We start from the raw sequence: 20,420 nt of genomic DNA, 5'->3' as shown, positions 1-20,420 counted from the left end.
ATTCTGATACACGCCTGGCCGAAACCAAGGCCAATAACATGACCACTTTCAACGTGAGATATTTTAGATCCACGGTTTTTAGTGGTTCAAACCAATGTGATTTTAAGAAACTCAACACCACGTTGAGATCCCAAGGTGCCACTGGAGGCACAACCGGGGGCTGAATATGCAGCACTCCTTTTACAATGTCTGAACTTCAGGTACTGAAGCTAATGCTTTCTGGAAGAAAATCGACAGAGCAGAGATCTGTATCTTAAATGGAGCCTAATTTTAGGCCCATAGACACTCCTGCTTGTAGGAAATGCAGAAATCGACCTAGTTGAAATTCCTCTGTTGGGGCCTTTTTTTGGCCTCACACCAAGCAACATATTTCCGCCATATGCGGTGATAATGTTTTGCAGTTACATCTTTCCTGGCTTGAATCAGCGTAGGAATGACTTCCTCCGGAATGCCCTTTTCCTTTAGGATCCGGCGTTCAACCGCCATGCCATTAAAACGTAGCCGCGGTAAGTCTTGGAACAGACAGGGCCCCTGCTGCAGCAGGTCCTGTCTGAGCGGCAGAGGCCATGGGTCCTCTGATACATTTTCTTGAAGTTCTGGGTACCAGGCTCTTCTTGGCCAATCCGGAACCACGAGTATCGTTCTTACTCCTCGCCTTCTTATTATTCTCAGTACCTTTGGTATGAGAGGCAGAGGGGGGAACACATAAAACGACTGGTACACCCACGGTGTTACCAGAGCGTCCACAGCTATCGCCTGAGGGTCCCTTGACCTGGCGCAATATCTTTTATAGCTTTTTGTTGAGGCGGGACGCCTTCATGTCCACCTGTGGCCTTTCCCAATGGTGTACAATTCTTTGGAAGACTTCTGGATGAAGTCCCCACACTCTCGGGTGGAAGTCGTGTCTGCTGAGAAGATCTGCTTCCGAGTTGTCCACTCCGGGAATGAACACTGCTGACAGTGCTAACACATGATTTTCCGCCCATCGGAGAATCCTTGTGGCTTCTGCCATCGCCATCCTGCTTCCTGTGCCGCCCTGTTGGTTTACATGGGCGACTGCCGTGATGTTACCTGATTGGATCAGGACCGGCTGGTTTTGAAGCAGAGGCCTTGCCTGACTCAGGGCATTGTAAATGGCCCTCTGTTCCAGAATATTTATGTAGGGAAGTCACCTGACTTGACCAAAGTCCCTGGAAGTTTCTTCCCTGTGTGACTGCCCCCCAGCCTCAAAGGCTGGCATCCATGGTCACTAGGACCTAGTCCTGTATGTCGAACCTGCGGCCCTCTTGAAGATGGGCACTCTGCAGCCACTACAGTAGAGATACCCTGGTCCTTGGAGACAGGGTTATCAGCCTAATGCATCTGAAGATGCGACCCGGACCACTTGTCCAACAGGTCCCCCTGAAAAGTTCTTGCATGGAACCTGCCGAATGGGATTGCTTCGTAGGAAGCTAACATTTTTCCCAGGACTCGCGTGCAATGATGCACAGATAACTGTTTTGGCTTCAGGAGGTCTCTGACTAGAGATGACAGCTCCTTGGCTTTCTCCACCGGGAGAAACACTTATTTCTGGTCTGTGTCCAGAACCATCCCCAGGAACAGTAGACGTGTCGTAGGAACCAGCTGTGACTCTGGACTGTTTAGAATCCAACCGTGCTGTTGTAGCACTTTCCAAAATAGTGCTACCCCGACTAGCAACTGCTCCTTGGACCTCGCCCTTATAAGGAGATTGTCCAAGTACGGGATAATTAAAACTCCCCTTTTTCGAAGGAGTATCATCATTCCGGCCATTACCTTGGTAACACCCTCGGTGCCATGTACAGTCCAAACGGCAGAGTCTGGACTTATTAATGGTAATCCTGTACCACAAATCTGAGGTACTCCTGACGAGGATAGTAAATAGGGACATGCAGGTAAGCATCCTTGATGTCCCGGGATACCATGTAATCCCCCTCGTCCAGGCTTGCAATAACCGCCCTGAGCGATTCCATCTTGAACTTGAATTTTTTATGCATGTGTTCAAGGATTTTAAATGTAAAGAAGGGTCACACCGAACCATGCGGTTTCGGTACCCCAACCGTGTGGAATAGTAACCCCGTCCTTGTTGAAGTAGGGGCACCTTAAGTATTACCTGCTGGGAATACAGCTTATTAATTGCCTCTAGCACAGCCTCCCTGCCTGAGGGAGTTGTCGGCAAGGCATATTTGAGGAAACGGCGGGGGGAAGACATCTCGAATTCCAGCTTGTACCCCTGAAATACTACTTGAATGAAACAGGGATCCACCTGTGAGCGAGCCCACTGATCGCTGAAACTTTTGAGACGGCCCCCCACCGTACCTGGCTACACCTGTGGAGCCCCCGCGTCATGCTGTGGACTCAGAGGAAGCGAGAGAAGAATTATGATTCTGGGAACAGGCTGACTGGTGCAGCTTTTTCCCTCTTCCCTTGTCTTTGTACAGAAAGGAAGCGCCTTTGACCCGCTTGCTTTTCTGAAGCCGAAAGGACTGTACCTGATAATACAGTGCTTTCTTAGTCTGTGAGGAAAACGGAGGTAAAAATATTTCTTCCCAGCTGTTGCTGCGGATACGAGGTCCCAGAGACCATCCCCAAATAATTCCTCACCCTTATAAGGCAGAATCTCTATGCGCCTTTTAAGGTCAGCATCACCTGTCCAGTGACAGGTCTCTAATACCCTCCTGACAGAATGGACATTACATTCATTTTGGATGCCAGCCGGCAAAATATCCCTCTGTGCATCCCTCATATATAAGACGACGTCTTTAATATGTTCTCATGTTAGCAAACTAGTATGTTTGACAGGGTCACCAACCACGCTGCAGCAGCACGCTCTGCAGGTTTCAGTCTAGTACCTGAGTGTGTAAATACAGACTTCAGGATAGCCTCCTGCTTTTTATCAACAGGTACCTTCAAAGTGGCCGTTCCTAAAACGGCAGTGCCACCTATTTTGACAACCGTGTGAGCGCCTTATCCACCCTAGGGGATATCTCCCAGCGTAACTTATCCTCTGGCGGGAAAAGGTACGCCATCAGTAACTTTTTAGAAATTACCAGTTTCTTATCAGGGGGAACCCATTTGGGGAGACAGAGAGAGAGTATGCCAGCACACACCAGAGCGCTATATAATGAGGGGATTAACACTATAACTGAGTGAATTTTCCTCCATAGCTGCTTGTATATACAATATTGCGCCTAAATTTAGTGCCCCCCCTCTTTTTTACCCTTTGAGCCTGAAAACTACAGGGGAGAGCCTGGGGAGCTTTCTTCCAGTTGCACTGTGAAGAGAAAATGGCGCCAGTGTGTCTGAGGGAGATAGCTCCGCCCCTTTTCCGCGGCCTATTCTCCCGCTTTTTTCTGGATTCTGGCAGGGGTATTTACCACATATATAGCCTCTGGGGCTATATATTGTGGTATTTTTGCCAGCCAAGGTGTTTTTATTGCTGCTCAGGGCGCCCCCCCCAAGTGCCCTGCACCCTCAGTGACCGGAGTGCGAAGTGTGTATGAGGAGCAATGGCGCACAGCTGCAGTGCTGTGCGCTACCTTGGTGAAGACTGATGTCTTCTGCCGCCGTTTTTCCGGACCTCTTCTTGCTTCTGGCTCTGTAAGGGGGACGGCGGCGCGGCTCCGGGACCGAACACCAAGGACTGGGCCTGCGGTCGATCCCTCTGGAGCTAATGGTGTCCAGTAGCCTAAGAAGCCCAATCCGGTTGCAAGCAGGCGAGTTCGCTTCTTCTCCCCTTAGTCCCTCGCTGCAGTGAGCCTGTTGCCAGCAGGTCTCACTGAAAATAAAAAACCTAAATCTATACTTTCTTTCTAAGGGCTCAGGAGAGCCCCTAGTGTGCATCCAACCTCGGCCGGGCACAAGATCTAACTGAGGCTTGGAGGAGGGTCATAGTGGGAGGAGCCAGTGCACACCAGGTAGTCATAAATCTTTCTAGAGTGCCCAGCCTCCTTCGGAGCCCGCTATTCCCCATGGTCCTTACGGGGTTCCCAGCATCCACTAGGACGTCAGAGAAAATAATGATGCAGAAGGTAGGGGAATAATGAATGACATGGAGGGCAGGGGAATAACAATAGAATGATGGGATAAAATACAGGGCAGATGAATAGTTATTAGTGAAGAGAGGGCAGGGGTATAACAGATCTCCTTTCATCCTCTGGCACCATAGAGATCTCCCAGAGCTTCCCTATCAGGTGGGTGGCATACAGTAGAAATGCGCTGGACCTTCTTATATGCTAATAGATTAAACTTGTACAATGATGAAATATGGCAGCGTGCACGGAGAACCACCAGGCCGCCTGACAGACGCTCAGAGGCTCCATGCCGCCCCACCCACAGTGTGCTCACCCATCTGGTAGATTTCCTAGCCTAGACTTTCTGACCGAGTATGGCAGCCGATACGAGATAGCCTACTTTAAGGGGTCACTGGTGTTTGGGAATTTCCAGTTAATGCTCAACTCAGATCTTCACCGACTGAGAAGACCCCAATATCAGAGTCATCACTGGGTGACTGCACATGCAATGCAGATTGGAACTATCATCATCCTCTCACCTAAGTAGAGCCGCAGCACTCAGGGCTGTACAGATGTGTACGCCGGCATCACACAGACACTGGAACGCTTGTTACACTGGTGAAGGATTCATCTTACAACCCTGATTCCCAGGTGTGAGGAGCAGATTCTGTACAGCCCCCCGGATAGGATATCCTGCGCCGAGTCCTCACGGCTCCTGATCAGCACACCCCAATAACCTGCCCTCCTACATAGTCATCAAGATCTCTTCTCGTAACCTCACTATCCATCATCATATTCTACCAGGACAAGCCAGCTTATTCATCATCCCTTCTGCGCTGGGCTCTCATTGGCATAACACGAGCCACACCCGGTCAGACACCTTTGATTCAATATGGTTTGTGTTCCTCGTTTATCCAGGTGAATCTACGTTGTGTACGCGATCTGTATACATGAAGGGACAAAGCCTCTGGGACGAGCCGCTGGGAACGGATGCAACGCTCCCGTCTACAGCAGGTGCTACTATGACCCAGCGTACACTGAGCAGTAATTGCTCTCACCTTGCGTCCTCCTCCGGATTAGAGCGCCCACACGGAAGAAGGCAATTCCTAAATCGCTCACGGTCCTCAATGTGAGATTCAAGTCCACTGATGAACTCTGGGATCACCTATAAAAGGTAGAGATTGTAAAAAACACACACACAATAATATATATATATATATATATACATATACACATATATATTATATATATATATATTTTTTTTTTTTTAATTTATGTGCTGTATATCATTGTACACATTGCATAGCAGATACACAATAATGTACGACTGACGGCTGGGCGTTACTCTGTGAATGAACTATAGATAATACCCGCACACGTTACCGTCTGGCTAACCCGCATCAGTGCCGAATGCCGAGAACAGCCTGCAGGGTGGAGACAAGCCTGCAGGGTGGAGACAAGCCAGCACGGTCAACATCACAGATCTCCATGCTAAGGTCAATCAGCTCCATGCCAGGCAAAGGTGGCACAGTGGTCAGCATGGTGGTCTTGGAGAACAAGAGCTATGGTTTAAATTTTAACCCAGACTGCTATGTGAGTGGCGTTACCAGTGGCAACACTAGTACTGGAGCTAAGACCTGTAAAGGGTACATAATGTGCAATTGTTACTGAATGCCCAGACACAGGATATATATACGCCTCAATAACCGTTTTCTTACGTTTTATTCTATATTATATTCTGGGAGCACCAATTACTAAAACTGCAGCTAAACACCTATAAAACGGAGACGGGCTGATGAACGATTTCTTTTTACCTGTAACAAAGACGCACAAGGTGTATACGGAGAGTGCAGACGGGTCAGGCTAAACCCACCCTGGCGTAAAACCCATCGCTGACTCACCGGGGGATTACAAGTCTCTCTGGCACCAATATGAAAACTGAACGTATACAATAAGTTATATCTGCTTATTCCCACGTGGGGAAATGGTGGATCCGGCCAAACGGAGCTTCAGGAATTAACACGGCCGGCTCGGCCTCTACACCAAAACCACAGAGACGATGAACCCTGTAATCCCAGACACACAATGATGTATTCAAAGACCTAAGGGGAGATTTATCAAAGCATGGATGGAGATACCATACCAGCCAATCAGATCCTAGCTGCCATGTTACAGGCGGTGACTGAAAATTGTCAGTCAGGAGCTGATTGGTTGGTAGTTTCTCTCTCCTGGTTTACGGATCTGGTCACACAAATGACTAGTACTGCCGAGAGGGAGAGGGAATCTGCCCGGCATTGCCACCATACCACATCTGGATATCCGGGATGCTTCCTCAGGGCTTGCTGAAGTGTCTTCTGGAAAACCGTTTGATCCACAGCTAAAAAGAAACAACACAGAATGAGAGTCAGTTACTTCCAATGTGAACGGCAGCACAGGATTCCGCACCGGTGGCTTACAGCAGAACACACGGCCATTCCAGTGTTCCAGCCCATGTCATCATCATTTGTCCCGGGATTCTAGGACAGGGATGGGGAACCTTCGGCCCACCAGCTGTTGTTGAACTACACATCCCAGCATGCCCAGCAACAGATTTAGCATAGCCTAATAGCAAAACGGTAGCAATGCATGCTGGTATGTGTAGTTCAACAACAGCTGGAGGGCCAAAGGTTCCGCACCCCTGTTCTAGGAAGTTAGACGTCATTATGAAATACCGGGTTCTACTGCATTACTTCCTCCACGGCATACTGACGTTTAGCCAACGTCACACCAATCCCAGGAGAAGAAGAATTATAGCAGAGCCGCAGTCAGTGTCAGAATAGAGGATTTTTAAAAACGTACATTAAATTATTTTCTCCGAGTCCATAAGGGAACAACGTAGACACTGGTGAGGTCTATAGCTCTATCACTGTACCCCTTGTGCCTGTAGGGGCCTCAGTTATACTGTAACCAGGCACCACAGGACAGGTACGAGAGGAACGAACAAGGGGTAAAATATAAAGGAGAACAAGAGCGTAAGGTGAGGCACCCGGTGACCCTTCTATCATTCATCTTATTAGGGGACGCTGGACAGCTGCTTAGATGAGGCACCGTGCCACGTAGCTCAGGAGGCACTCACTGACCAGATAGTTTTAGGTGAAGGAGGCATTCACCCATGTGATATTTCCAGTCTCACTATAAGTCTGACCGTTGGGCAAAGTGATCCACCTAGAAATGGAAGCCGGACAAACCCTCTTGAGCATGATCTGGGAGCAGATCCTCCACCTAGTAGACATCACACATCCCCTGAAAATAAGTTCCCTAAGCCCTGACCACATCCAGTCAGATGGAAACCTCTTCTCCTGGAGACCTATACTGACTACAATCACATTCACAACATATTGTGAAAACAGGGAGCACTTTTTAGTTTGAAGTGGAAAGTGGATAAAGGAGACCGAGAGTCCCCAGGTTTGAGGTACTTGGCAGCTCACCTCAACCGGGCAAACCGTCGTGTAATAATAATAAATAACCTCCTCAACCGGAAGTGACAAAATAATTACCCCCAGTCTTTCATGCCTTCAGATATGGGGGTAACTGAAACAGGGTCCTAGTTACCGGAGGTGCGGGATTCCGGGCGAGAATGTCCGCGTCTTTACAGCAGCATTTACACAGCAAAAACCAACCTGCACCTCCGGCAACTCGGACCCTACTACATCTATTCCATACTCTATGGTGCCTGAACTCTGAGGAGGACAGGAACTACACAAGGGCAGCTGGACATCCGTACACACCTGGAAGGGTAATTACCACCTGCACTACCTACCCCATGGGACCAACGCTTGTGCAGTGTTACACGTCTGACTAACAGTGAGCCTGCCAATTCTGTATGACGTATTACAATGGACCGAAGGAATATTATTATATGAAGCAGAGTATGTTCTCTCGGACGTTTGTATTATAGATACTATATTACACTTACTATATACACGTTTCCGGTGTCTGGGTGGAGGCTTTAGAAGACCAATGATGTACAATGTCCCTCAGAGAAGCAGACGGACCTCCACCCCACGTACCCCATGATAGGCAGATGACCAGTCATGACTACAGCTTGTCTAAGAGTGCGGAAGCCACTGCATAGCTGACCACGTCTGATCACCTGTGTGCTGGCCGCCATGGAAAGCCGAGGACTGCCTTCTCACTGTCCGATTCTGTTATCCCTGAAGTGCAGATAGACACCCAAGGACCCCTCACTTCAGGTACATTATAGGAACACTTCCCACCTGTGGATTGGTTAATAACCATATTTAGTTTTGGACTGAATAGGACATTTCCAGAAGAGGGCAGAGGCTGGAGGACAGCATCCGCCTACCAATCCTCTGTGAGGTGAGCTCGCCAAGGAGGAGATGTCAGGTTATCTGGAGCTTAGCAACTCTCCGCAGGGCCACTATTCAGGACATCTCCCCCTGCCCCCTCCTTCTTCCCCCAGAGGTCACCCTGGATCCAGCCACTTACATCCAGACAGGAGGCAGCGACCTCCCCCTAGTGCCGGACTGCACTCCTGCCCCTTACCAATCTCATTCTGCTGCTCGCCAGACTTCAGCGTCACTCCGGAGGAGATCAGCAGCTGCGCAAAGACACCGTCATTCTTCACCACGTCATCCTGAGGCTTCAGCTTCTTATTACTTATACGTCGCTTCTTAGTTTCTAGGAGAGAAATCACTTATTCAGTTCTAGATGTAACCCCCAAAACAATCATCTACGCATCCATTAGAAACATCTGAGTTGGTTAGGCTAAAAAAACAATAGAAAAATAAAATGAGCCGATTAAGCCTACATAGATAACAAAGGACACATCTCTACGTATGGGGGGTCATTCCGAGTTGATCGCTCGCTAGCAGTGTTTAGCAGCCGTGCAAACGCTATGCCGCCGCCCACTGGGGAGTGTATTTTAGCTTAGCAGAAGTGCGAACGCCTGTGCAGCCGAGCTCTGCAAAAACAGTTTGTGCAGTTTCTGAGCAGCTCTGAACCTACTCACTTCAGCCTATTCGTGTCTGGATTTGACGTCATACACCCGCCCAGCCACACCTGCGTTTTTTCAGCCACGCCTGCGTTTTTGCAAACACTCCCTGAAAACGGTCAGCTGACACCCAGTAACACTTCCTGTCAATCTTCTTGCGGCCGCCAGTGCGAAGGAAAACTTCGCTAGAACCTGAGCACAACCACAAAGAGCTTTGTACCCGTACGTCGTGCGTGCGCATTGCGGGGCATACGCATAACTGGTTTTTTCACCTGATCGCTGCGCTGCGAAAATCGGCAGCGAGCGATCAACTTGGAATGACCCCCATAGAACGCTGAAGAGTGATAAAATTATGTCATCACGCTGACATATAATGATGGTTGGTGTGAACTCGACCCCTCCCACCAGTGTCAGTGATGTCACTTCCTGAGTGTCCCGGCACAGCGCACACCTACAGTCTCCTGTCCTTACCCATTAGACCCCTCCTCATGCCGACACACAGGCACTCCAAGTAGTCACCCAATACAGTAACAACATCACAACCAAACATGTATAACAGTATATAGGAGAGGAAATGTACAGTATACAGGAGAGGGGTGCACAGTATACAGGAGAAGGGTGTATAGTATATAGGAGAGGAAATGTACAGGCCACACACACAGGAGAAAAGATGAGGACACTCCAATTTGTACAATAGTAGCAATGGAAAGGAAATAGGTAAAGCTAATCCACAGAATTTTTTTTATTATTTATCAAGTGTCTTATATAGTGCTGCATATCATGTTGCACTTTACAATTGGAATAACAGTGATAACACAATACTGGGTAATAACAGACAGTCATAAAGGTAGGAGGGCCCTGCTCACTTACACCCTATAGGGAAATAGACAGATACACAAGGATAGGTGCTATATATTGCATGATGGTCCACAGATTGCAGAGGCTCTTGAGGGCTGTATGATATGGTCACACAGTGATGTTGGCCCTGGGGTCAGGAGGAAGGGAAAGTGAAGAATGAGAAGATATGTGAGGATAGGTGAGGACTGTACACAGGAGATGTAATTGGATAAGGTTATGAAGGTTAATACCGGTAACCAATGGAGGGACTGAGAGCGGATCTGCAGACGATGAACGTCTAGCGAGGAAGATTAGCCTCGCAGCTGCAGTCAGAATGGATTGTAGTGGTGAGAGCCTATGTTTGGGAAGACCGGTCAGGAGACTATTACAATAATCAGATGATGAGAGCGTGGATCAGAGTGTTAGCTGTGTCTTGTGTAAGATATTGGCGTATGTTGGATACTGTTTCTTAGATGTAACATGACTGTGACACAGATTGAATGTGGGGAGGAAAGGACAGATCAGAGTCAGGGGTGACACCTCGGCAGCGAGCTTGTGCTGATAAGAGTAATATACAGGTGAGGGGAGGGGGGGGAGACCACATTTCAGTAACTCATAAAACAATGTGCATTTCAATACAGGAACTAGACATATATTTCAGTCTTTTCATTCATTGCGGATACAGAGGAGACCTGTGGCTAAAGCTTCATTCATAAGGGAAAAAAAAAAAAACAATAAAATAAGATTTTACTTACCGGTAAATCTATTTCTCGTAGTCCGTAGAGGATGCTGGGACTCCGTAAGGACCATGGGGAATAGACGGGCTCCGCAGGAGACATTGGCACTTTAAGAAAGACTTAAGACTCTGGGTGTGCACTGGCTCCTCCCTCTATGCCCCTCCTCCAGACCTCAGTTAGAGAAACTGTGCCCAGAGGAGATGGACAGTACGAGGAAAGGATTTTTGTAATCCAAGGGCAAGATTCATACCAGTCACACCAATCACACCGTATAACTTGTGATAAACTACCCAGTTAACAGTATGAACAAACAACATAGTCTCGGTCCAAACCGATGAACTATAATATAACCCTTATGTAAGCAATAACTATATACAAGTCTTGCAGAAGAAGTCCGCACTTGGGACGGGCGCCCAGCATCCTCTACGGACTACGAGAAATAGATTTACCGGTAAGTGCAAAATCTTATTTTCTCTAACGTCCTAGAGGATGCTGGGACTCCGTAAGGACCATGGGGATTATACCAAAGCTCCCAAACGGGCGGGAGAGTGCGGATGACTCTGCAGCACCGATTGAGCAAACAGGAGGTCCACCTCAGCCAGGGTATCAAACTTATAGAACCTTGCAAAGGTGTTTGATCCCGACCAAGTAGCTGCTCGGCACAACTGTAATGCCGAGACCCCTCAGGCAGTCGCCCAAGAAGAGCCCACCTACCTAGTGGAATAGGCCTTAACCGATTTTGGCAATGGCAATCCTGCCGAAGAATGTACTTGCTGAATCGTGTTACAGATTCAGCGAACAATAGTCTGCTTTGAAGGAGGTGCGCCAACCTTATTGGCTGCATACAGGATAAACAGTGCCTCTGTCTTCCTGACCCTAGCCGTTCTGGCCCATAAATCTTCAAAGCCCTGACCACATCAAGTGACTCGGAATCCTCCAAGTCTCGCGTAGCCACAGGCACGACAATAGGTTGGTTCATATGAAAAGATGAGACCACTTTAGGCAGGAATTGAGGACGAGTTCTCAATTCTGCCCTATCCACGTGAAAAAAAAGATAGGGACTTTTATATGACAAAGCCGCTAATTCCGAAACACGCCTTGCAGAAGCTAAAGCCAACAACATGACCACCTTCCAAGTGAGATATTTCAACTCCACTGTTTTGAGTGGTTCAAACCAAGGTGACTTGAGGAAACTTAATACCACGTTAAGATCCCAAGGCGCCACCGGAGGTATAAAAGTAGGCTGAATATGCAGCACTCCCTTTACAAAAGTCTGTACTTCTGGGAGAGAAGCAAACTCTTTTTGAAAGAAAATGGACAAGGCCGATATTTGAACCTTTATGGATCCTAATTTTAGGCCCAAATTCACTCCTGTTTGAAGGAAGTGGAGTAAACGGCCCAGCTGGAATTCCTCCGTAGGAGCAGTCCTGGCCTCACACCAAGAAAAATATTTTCACCATATACGGTAATAATGTTTCGATGTCACGTCCTTCCTAGCCTTAATCAGGGTAGGAATGACCTCCTCCGGAATACCTTTTTCCGCTAGGATCCGGCGTTCAACCGCCATGCCGTCAAACGCAGCCGCGGTAAGTCTGGGAACAGACAGGGCCTCTGTAACAAATATGCTTTCTTAGCAGGAAACTCAGGAGAGCTCCATGCAGTGCACCCATCTCTTCTGGGCACAGTCTAAAAACTGAGGTCTGGAGGAGGGGCATAGAGGGAGGAGCCAGAGCACACCCAGAGTGTAAAGTCTTTCTTGAAGTGCCCATGTCTCCTGCGGAGCCCGTCTATTCCCCATGGTCCTTACGGAGTCCCAGCATACTCTAGGACGTTAGAGAAAATGGATTTCATCAGAAAATTTAATTAAACTTATTTTACAATTCAAGTTCAACTAATTGTCCGGTGAGTTATCTGTCTGCAATGAAACATCGCATCTCTTTACAAACATGTGTAATCAATCCTTATCCTGACAAATGCTTTATCAATCAGAGAGAAAGAAAACAACACACACACACACACACACCGCATTCAGCTATTCTCTATCCCCGTTATATATCCCGTCGCTGCACAGGATGCTGATAGAGCCAAATGGTACTTTTTTTATATGTAAATCCGAAATTATATATTTTTTCATATTGAATGAAAGACAGTGGAAAAAATCCACAATGGTATGATGGAGCAAAAACTATTTTATCTCAAAAAATTCTTTAGGACAAGCTGTTCGTTCAGTCCTCTTGGGGAAATAGTGTCCAACCTAAAGATCCATTCAGACTCTCGTTTATGCAATTTTAATAAGCGGTTGCCACCTCTGATGGACGGTGGAATCCAGTCAATAATGCGACAACGTAACATAGGAATTTGGTGTCCAGCCTCAACCCAGTGTCTGGCAACTGGCTTATCAGAACTTCCTGACTCCAGGGCCTGTCTAATTGAACATCGATGGTTTGCCATCTGATCTCTAAACCGCCGTTTAGTGAGTCCAACATAGACCAGTCCACATTTTGGTATGATGGAGCATTTTGGGGTCTAATCCCAACATCTGCAATTCCTATGTCTCAGTGCAGTATTTTGTTTGTTGTTTTTTTGGTTTAAAAAGGTCTCAATATAAACCAATTGCATTTGATGAAGGGTTGCTGTTCGAAGCTGAACATACTGTGGTCTCCTTAATAGATGAGGATGCAAAGAAAGTGCTCTTTGATAAATGTGAATTTGGAACATTGACAACTGAAAAACCAGTAGATCTGTTTAACCAAATATTGCGCTTAAAGCGCCGGGAAACAGATCTACTAGGATATTCAATTATCCGCAAATTCGCGGCAATTTTTCGCCCGAAAATTTTTCGCGGCAATCGGCCGAAAATTGCCGCGAAAACGCTCCGTTTTTCGACCTATTCAATTCCGACCGGGTTTCACGTGAAAATTCTTGCAGTGAAAAGTGCAGGTGAAAATGGGGAAATCAGCCTGTACCCCAAAAAATGCTAAACTAACATAGGAAAACAGAAGAGAAGTGTGTTAGAGATCACATTAGAGAGTTTTTGGGGACTTAAATTGTGTGAAATGGCTGTTATATGCATTTTTTAAAAAATGCAAAAAAATTATAGAAAGCAAGTTTTTTTGAGCAAAATAAATGCTCTCATTAAATTTGGGGTACATGAAAATGGGTATAAGTATATATTTGGGTCATTTTAGGGTACTTTAAAAAAAAGTGGAAACAGACCGATTACTCCCATCTGCAAGCCTAAAAACACCTGTCCCACTCATAAAGCACCCAGATATACCTGTCCCATACCTTGAACCCCAATTTCCATCACTTTTTACTTTTTCACCCCAAAAATGACATGTCATTATTGGCCAATTAAAAATAATTAAAAACTTCAACGTGCCTAATTAGTCATTAAGGGGGGTGTCCCAGGAGTTCTGTACCATATCCAAACATTTTTACCTTAAAATAGTGACTTTTCCCAACTTTTCACCTGCTTCAGAGAAGGTGAAGTGAAATTAGTGAAAAAATGATCACCGATAAATTTTCCAGGATAATTGAATAGGCTGTAATTGCGTTTCACGTGAAAAGTCCGTTTTTTCACCCGAAAACCGGACTTTTCACGTGAAAAGTCTGTTATCACTGCTAATTGAATATACCCCCTAGTCTTACATGGACAATTCTTGTCCGAGTATTATAGAACTAAAAAAATACCACGAGGCTTTAGGGTTGGCAATGTGCCCACTATCGGTAGGAATAATGCTACCTTTTGTAGTAAATGGTGTGGAGTGCTAAATAAGTGTGCACTTGATCTTATGCTCCTCGTTATTGAGGAGGTTGCGAGAGAATTAGTACAAGTAAGAGATGAGATCAAAACCTTTGAAAAGCAGTCTCTACCTCAGTTAAATAATGATAAAGTTGAAAATTGGTGTACTAAATTACAAAATCAGATTGATACTTATAAAAGTGAACTTGTCTCATTTAAGAGGAAGAAGTTGAACACGGTTGAGAATGATTATAAAAATCACCAGGTGTACAGGTGGCTGAGTGGTGATAGTAGTGGCAATAATAGAAGTGCCATGAGATTCAGGAGAAATCGTGGTCAGAGATTTCAACAGCCACTTGATACTGCCTCCTCTGCTACCACTTCTGACACTGATCATTCAGGAAAATCGCCCACCGAGCGGTTTTTTAGGGGTACAGAGTGGGGCAGAGGCCTCATACCCAAGAGGAGAAGACCGCACCCAAGGAGGAGCGGTTATAAAGAGAAGAGGTCGCAGGAAACAGAGATGAGATTGATATTTAATCTATCTGACCATCAATTAACACCTGATGAGACATCTCTCTTGGCACTTGGTTTGAACTTCATCCCTACAGTGAGACATGATCCCTTTGAATTTTGTGTGGACCAGTTTAAGTTTAGTCGTAAACTTCGGCTTAGGGAATTCTTTGGACCCTGTGGTCATAGTGAACCTGCTAGTAGTAATTAATTTAAATTGCCTAGCTTATTTGATCCCCCCTCAACTAACCCTGGTATAAAAACCTTTTCACGGGTGATGGAAGCTGATATTAGGAATGATGATAGTTTCAATAGATATGATAATCTGTCTAGAGGTCAGAGATTAGTTTTGAGATCACTACGTGAGAACAACAATCTGGTCATACGCCCCGCAGATAAGGGCGGGGCAATTGTACTACAAAACTGGGACAAATCCGATAGTGAAATAAGAAGACAGTTGTCTGATGTTTCAACGTATAAACCTTGCTCTGCTAAAGTGATTAGTGAAATCAAAGTTAGGGTTGATGCAGCTATTAATAGAGGTGTACGTAGTGGTTGATCAAGACACGGCTGATTTTTTGACAGTTGAGTTTCCTGTGTGTCCTTACATCTAAACATTACCTAAGGTCCACAAGACCCTAGTGGACCCTCCCGGACGGCCGATTATATCGGCGCAAGGGTCTGTGTTACAGTCAATTGCTAAGTTTATTGATGCATTTTTGCAGCCAATAGTATTAAAGATTCCCAGTTATTTGAGGGACACATGTGACTTTCTTGAAAAAAATCAGACGTGATCAGACTGTGAATTATGACGGTATTTATTTAGCATCTCTTGATGTAAATTCATTATATACGGTAATACCGCATGAGACCGGGATGAATTCTATACGTGATGCTTTAATATCCTTTGGACACACTGGTCCACCTATTGAGTTTTTGATCGAACTATTAGGTCTGGTATTGAAGGATAATCATTTCTTGTATGCAGGTGGTTTGTATAGGCAGGTGTCAGGGACCGCAATGGGGTCTAACCTGGCACCTGCTTATGCTAATATCTATATGCACTGGTTTGAGACTAAATATATCCTTCCTGCATTTGGAAACAACATTGTACAGTACTATAGGTTTATAGACGATATTTTCCTACTATGGAATGGCACTGAGACTGGGTTTTGGCAGATGGTGGAGACTCTAAATGAGTTACAGACACCAATAAAATTGACAGCTAAGATTGATAAGGACACAATCGACTTCTTGGATGTGACGGTCCAGATAAAGGATAACCGTATAAATACCACACTTTATAGGAAAGAGACGGATAGGAATTCGATATTATATGCGACTAGCCATCACTCGCCAAGTTTAAAAGCAAGTTTACCAATTTCTCAATTTATGCGAGTTTTGAGAATCAACTCAGATGAATCTTTGGCTGAACAACAGATTCTGGAGGTTAAGAACAGACTGAAGGAGCGGGGTTACTCTCATAAGAACATTGAGGGGTGTTTGAAAAAAGCACGCCAAAAGATTACAATGCAGGCTTCTACTAACAGAGCTGAAACAGCGAACAGAATGATATGCACCAGTAGATATGATGACAAAGCATTGAATGTAAAGCGTGCCTTCAACAAAAATTGGAACATTATTTCCTCCGATCCTAAATTTGGTAGAGAGTCCCAGCAACAGCCAATGATGGCATATCGCAGAGGTGCGAATCTAAAGCAGATGCTGATGTGACCTTTTGCTGGTCCACCCAAGGGAATAAGTGGTACATGGTTAAGATCTTCGAAGAAAGGATGTTTCAAGTGCTTAGATTGCACAACGTGTCGATCAATAATACCAGGATCCACTTTCCCACACCCACATAGTGGGGCACCTATTGCGATTAAACACCGTCTACATTGTCTTTTGGATCATGTGATTTACCTTATTATTTGTCCATGTGGACTGGTGTATGTTGGACTCACTAAACGGCGGTTTAGAGATCGGATGGCAAACCATCGATGTTCAATTAGACAGGCCCTGGAGTCAGGAAGTTCGGATAAGCCAGTTGCCAGACACTGGGTTGAGGCTGGACACCAAATTCCTATTTTACGTTGTCGCATTATTGACTGGATTCAACCGTCCATCAGAGGTGGCAACCGCTTATTAAAATTGCATAAACGAGAGTCTGAATGGATCGTTAGGTTGGACACTATTTCCCCAAGAGGACTGAACGAACAGCTTGTCCTAAAGAATTTTTTGAGATAAAATAGTTTTTGCTCCATCATACCATTGTGGATTTTTTCCACTGTCTTTCATTGTATTTTAATGACCTAGTTCACTGGTTATGGTGTTGTGAGCAAGAACCTGGGCTATCTGTGTGTGCGCTTGTTCCTACTATGTAGAACCGAGGTTCTTATATGGGTGCTCGCGCGCGCACTTTACTTGGCCGTGGGTTAATTGCACTACACACCATGATCATTTGTGTTGTTTGTCTTTTTTAAATGATTATAATGATGTGTGTTGTTGTAAAAATAGGTTTTACCTGGATTCCTCTTTGATTACCCCATGAAATGGTTTAGAATAAAAAATAAGATTTTACTCACCGGTAAATCTATTTCTCGTAGTCCGTAGTGGATGCTGGGAACTCCGTAAGGACCATGGGGAATAGACGGGCTCCGCAGGAGACTGGGCACTCTATAAGAAAGATTTGGTACTATCTGGTGTGCACTGGCTCCTCCCTCTATGCCCCTCCTCCAGACCTCAGTTAGGATACTGTGCCCGGAAGAGCTGACACAATAAGGAAGGATTTTGAATCCCGGGTAAGACTCATACCAGCCACACCAATCACACCGTATAACTCGTGATACTATACCCAGTTAACAGTATGAAATATAACTGAGCCTCTCAACAGATGGCTCAACAATAACCCTTAGTTAGGCAATAACTATATACAAGTATTGCAGACAATCCGCACTTGGGATGGGCGCCCAGCATCCACTACGGACTACGAGAAATAGATTTACCGGTGAGTAAAATCTTATTTTCTCTGACGTCCTAGTGGATGCTGGGAACTCCGTAAGGACCATGGGGATTATACCAAAGCTCCCAAACGGGCGGGAGAGTGCGGATGACTCTGCAGCACCGAATGAGCAAACTCAAGGTCCTCCTCAGCCAGGGTATCAAATTTGTAGAATTTTGCAAACGTGTTTGCCCCTGACCAAGTAGCAGCTCGGCAAAGTTGTAAAGCCGAGACCCCTCGGGCAGCCGCCCAAGATGAGCCCACCTTCCTTGTGGAATGGGCTTTTACTGATTTAGGATGCGGCAAGGAGCACCTATTTTGTTGCGTGCATACAGGAGTTAAAGCGAGTCAGTTTTCATGACTCCCGCCGTCCTGGAAACATAAATTTTCAAGGCCCTGACTACGTCCAGTAACTTGGAATCTTCCAAGTCCCTATTAGCCGCAGGCACTACAATAGGTTGGTTCAAGTGAAAAGCTGATACCACCTTAGGGAGAAACTGGGGACGAGTCCTCAATTCTGCCCTATCCATATGGAAAATCAGATAAGGGCTTTTACATGACAAAGCCGCCAATTCTGACACCCGCCTGGCCGAAGCCAAGGCCAATAACATGACCACTTTCCACGTGAGATATTTCAAATCCACAGTTTTAAGTGGCTCAAACCAATGTGATTTCAGGAAACTCAACACCACATTGAGATCCCAAGGTGCCACAGGAGGCACAAAAGGGGGCTGAATATGAAGCACTCCCTTTACAAAAGTCTGAACTTCAGGCAGTGAAGCCAGTTCTTTCTGGAAGAAAATCGACAGCCGAAATCTGGACCTTAATGGAACCCAATTTTAGGCCCATAGTCACTCCCGACTGTAGGAAGTGCAGAAAACGACCCAGCTGAAATTCCTCTGTAGGGGCCTTCCTGGCCTCACACCACGCAACATATTTCCGCCAAATACGGTGATAATGGTTTGCGGTTACTTCTTTCCTGGCTTTTATCAGCGTAGGAATGACTTCCTCCGGAATGCCCTTTTCCTTTAGGATCTGGAATTCAACCGCCATGCCGTCAAACGCAGCCGCGGTAAGTCTTGGAACAGACAGGGCCCCTGCTGTAGCAGATCCTGTCTGAGCGGTAGAGGCCATGGGTCCTCTGATATCATTTCTTGAAGTTCTGGGTACCAAGCTCTTCTTGGCCAATCCGTAACCACGAGTATCGTTCTTACTCCTCGCCTTCTTATTATTCTCAGTACCTTTGGTATGAGAGGCAGAGGAGGGAACACATAAACCGACTGGTACACCCACGGTGTCACTAGAGCGTCCACAGCTATCGCCTGAGGGTCCCTTGACCTGGCGCAATAGCTCTTTAGCTTTTTGTTGAGGCGGAACGCCTTCATGTCCACCTGTGGCCTTTCCCAACGGTTTACCAACAGTTGGAAGACTTCTGCATGAAGTCCCCACTCTCCCGGGTGTAGGTCGTGTCTGCTGAGGAAGTCTGCTTCCCAGTTGTCCACTCCCGGAATGAACACTGCTGACAGTGCTAGTACGTGATTTTCCGCCCATCGGAGAATCCTTGTGGCTTCTGCCATCGCCATCCTGCTTCTTGTGCCGCCCGGTCGGTTTACATGGGCGACTGCCGTGATGTTGTCTGATTGGATCAGTACCGGCTGGTTTTGAAGCAGGGGCCTTGCCTGACTTAGGGCATTGTAAATGGCCCTCAGTTCCAGAATATTTATGTGTAGGGACGACTCCTGACTTGACCAAAGTCCCTGGAAATTTCTTCCCTGTGTGACTGCCCCCCAGCCTCGAAGGCTGGCATCCGTGGTCACCAGGACCCAGTCCTGTATGCCGAATCTGCGGCCCTCTAGAAGATGAGCACTCTGCAGCCACCACAGTAGAGACACTCTGGTCCTTGGAGACAGGGTTATCAGTCGATGCATCTGAAGATGCGATCCCGACCACTTGTCCAAGAGGTCCCACTGGAAGGTCCTTGCATGGAACCTGCCGAATGGAATTGCTTCGTATGAAGCCACCATTTTTCCCAGGACTCGTGTGCAGTGATGCACAGATACCCGTTTTGGTTTCAGGAGCTCTCTGACTAGAGATGACAGCTCCTTGGCTTTCTCCTGCGGGAGAAACACTTTTTTCTGTTCTGTGTCCAGAATCATCCCCAGGAACAGTAGGCGTGTGGAAGGAACCAGCTGTGACTTTGGAATGTTTAGAATCCAGCCATGCTGTTGTAGCACTTCCCGAGATAGTGCTACTCCGACCAGCAACTGCTCCTTGGACCTCGCCTTTATTAGGAGATCGTCCAAGTACGGGATAATTAAAACTCCCTTTTTTCGAAGGAGTATCATCATTTCTGCCATTACCTTGGTAAACACCCTTGGTGCCGTGGACAGTCCAAACGGCAGTGTCTGGAATTGGTAATGGCAATCCTGTACCACAAATCTGAGGTACTCCTGGTGAGGAAGGTAAATGGGGACATGCAGGTAAGCATCCTTGATGTCCAGGGATACCATGTAATCCCCCTCGTCCAGGCTTGCAATAACCGCCCTGAGCAATTCCATCTTGA

General features: G+C 46.4%; 1 protein-coding gene across 1 annotated transcript in view; it reads right to left on the bottom strand.

Moving 5' to 3' along the window:
* FANCD2 (FA complementation group D2) overlaps positions 1-20,420 on the bottom strand; it is a 255,379-nt gene that overhangs the window by 213,201 nt on the left and 21,758 nt on the right. The window contains exons 3-5 of the mRNA XM_063941424.1: positions 8,577-8,711; positions 6,338-6,408; positions 5,090-5,196 (exon numbers count right to left, since the gene is read on the bottom strand). Coding sequence (XP_063797494.1) covers positions 5,090-5,196; positions 6,338-6,408; positions 8,577-8,711 — 313 coding nt within the window. The remainder of the gene's footprint in view (positions 1-5,089; positions 5,197-6,337; positions 6,409-8,576; positions 8,712-20,420) is intronic.

The sequence above is a fragment of the Pseudophryne corroboree genome, chromosome 9 (assembly GCF_028390025.1).
Source record: "Pseudophryne corroboree isolate aPseCor3 chromosome 9, aPseCor3.hap2, whole genome shotgun sequence".
Classification (NCBI taxonomy): domain Eukaryota; kingdom Metazoa; phylum Chordata; class Amphibia; order Anura; family Myobatrachidae; genus Pseudophryne; species Pseudophryne corroboree.
The sequence above is the reverse complement of the archived record's forward strand: the minus strand, read 5'-3'. Positions and strand labels throughout refer to the sequence as shown.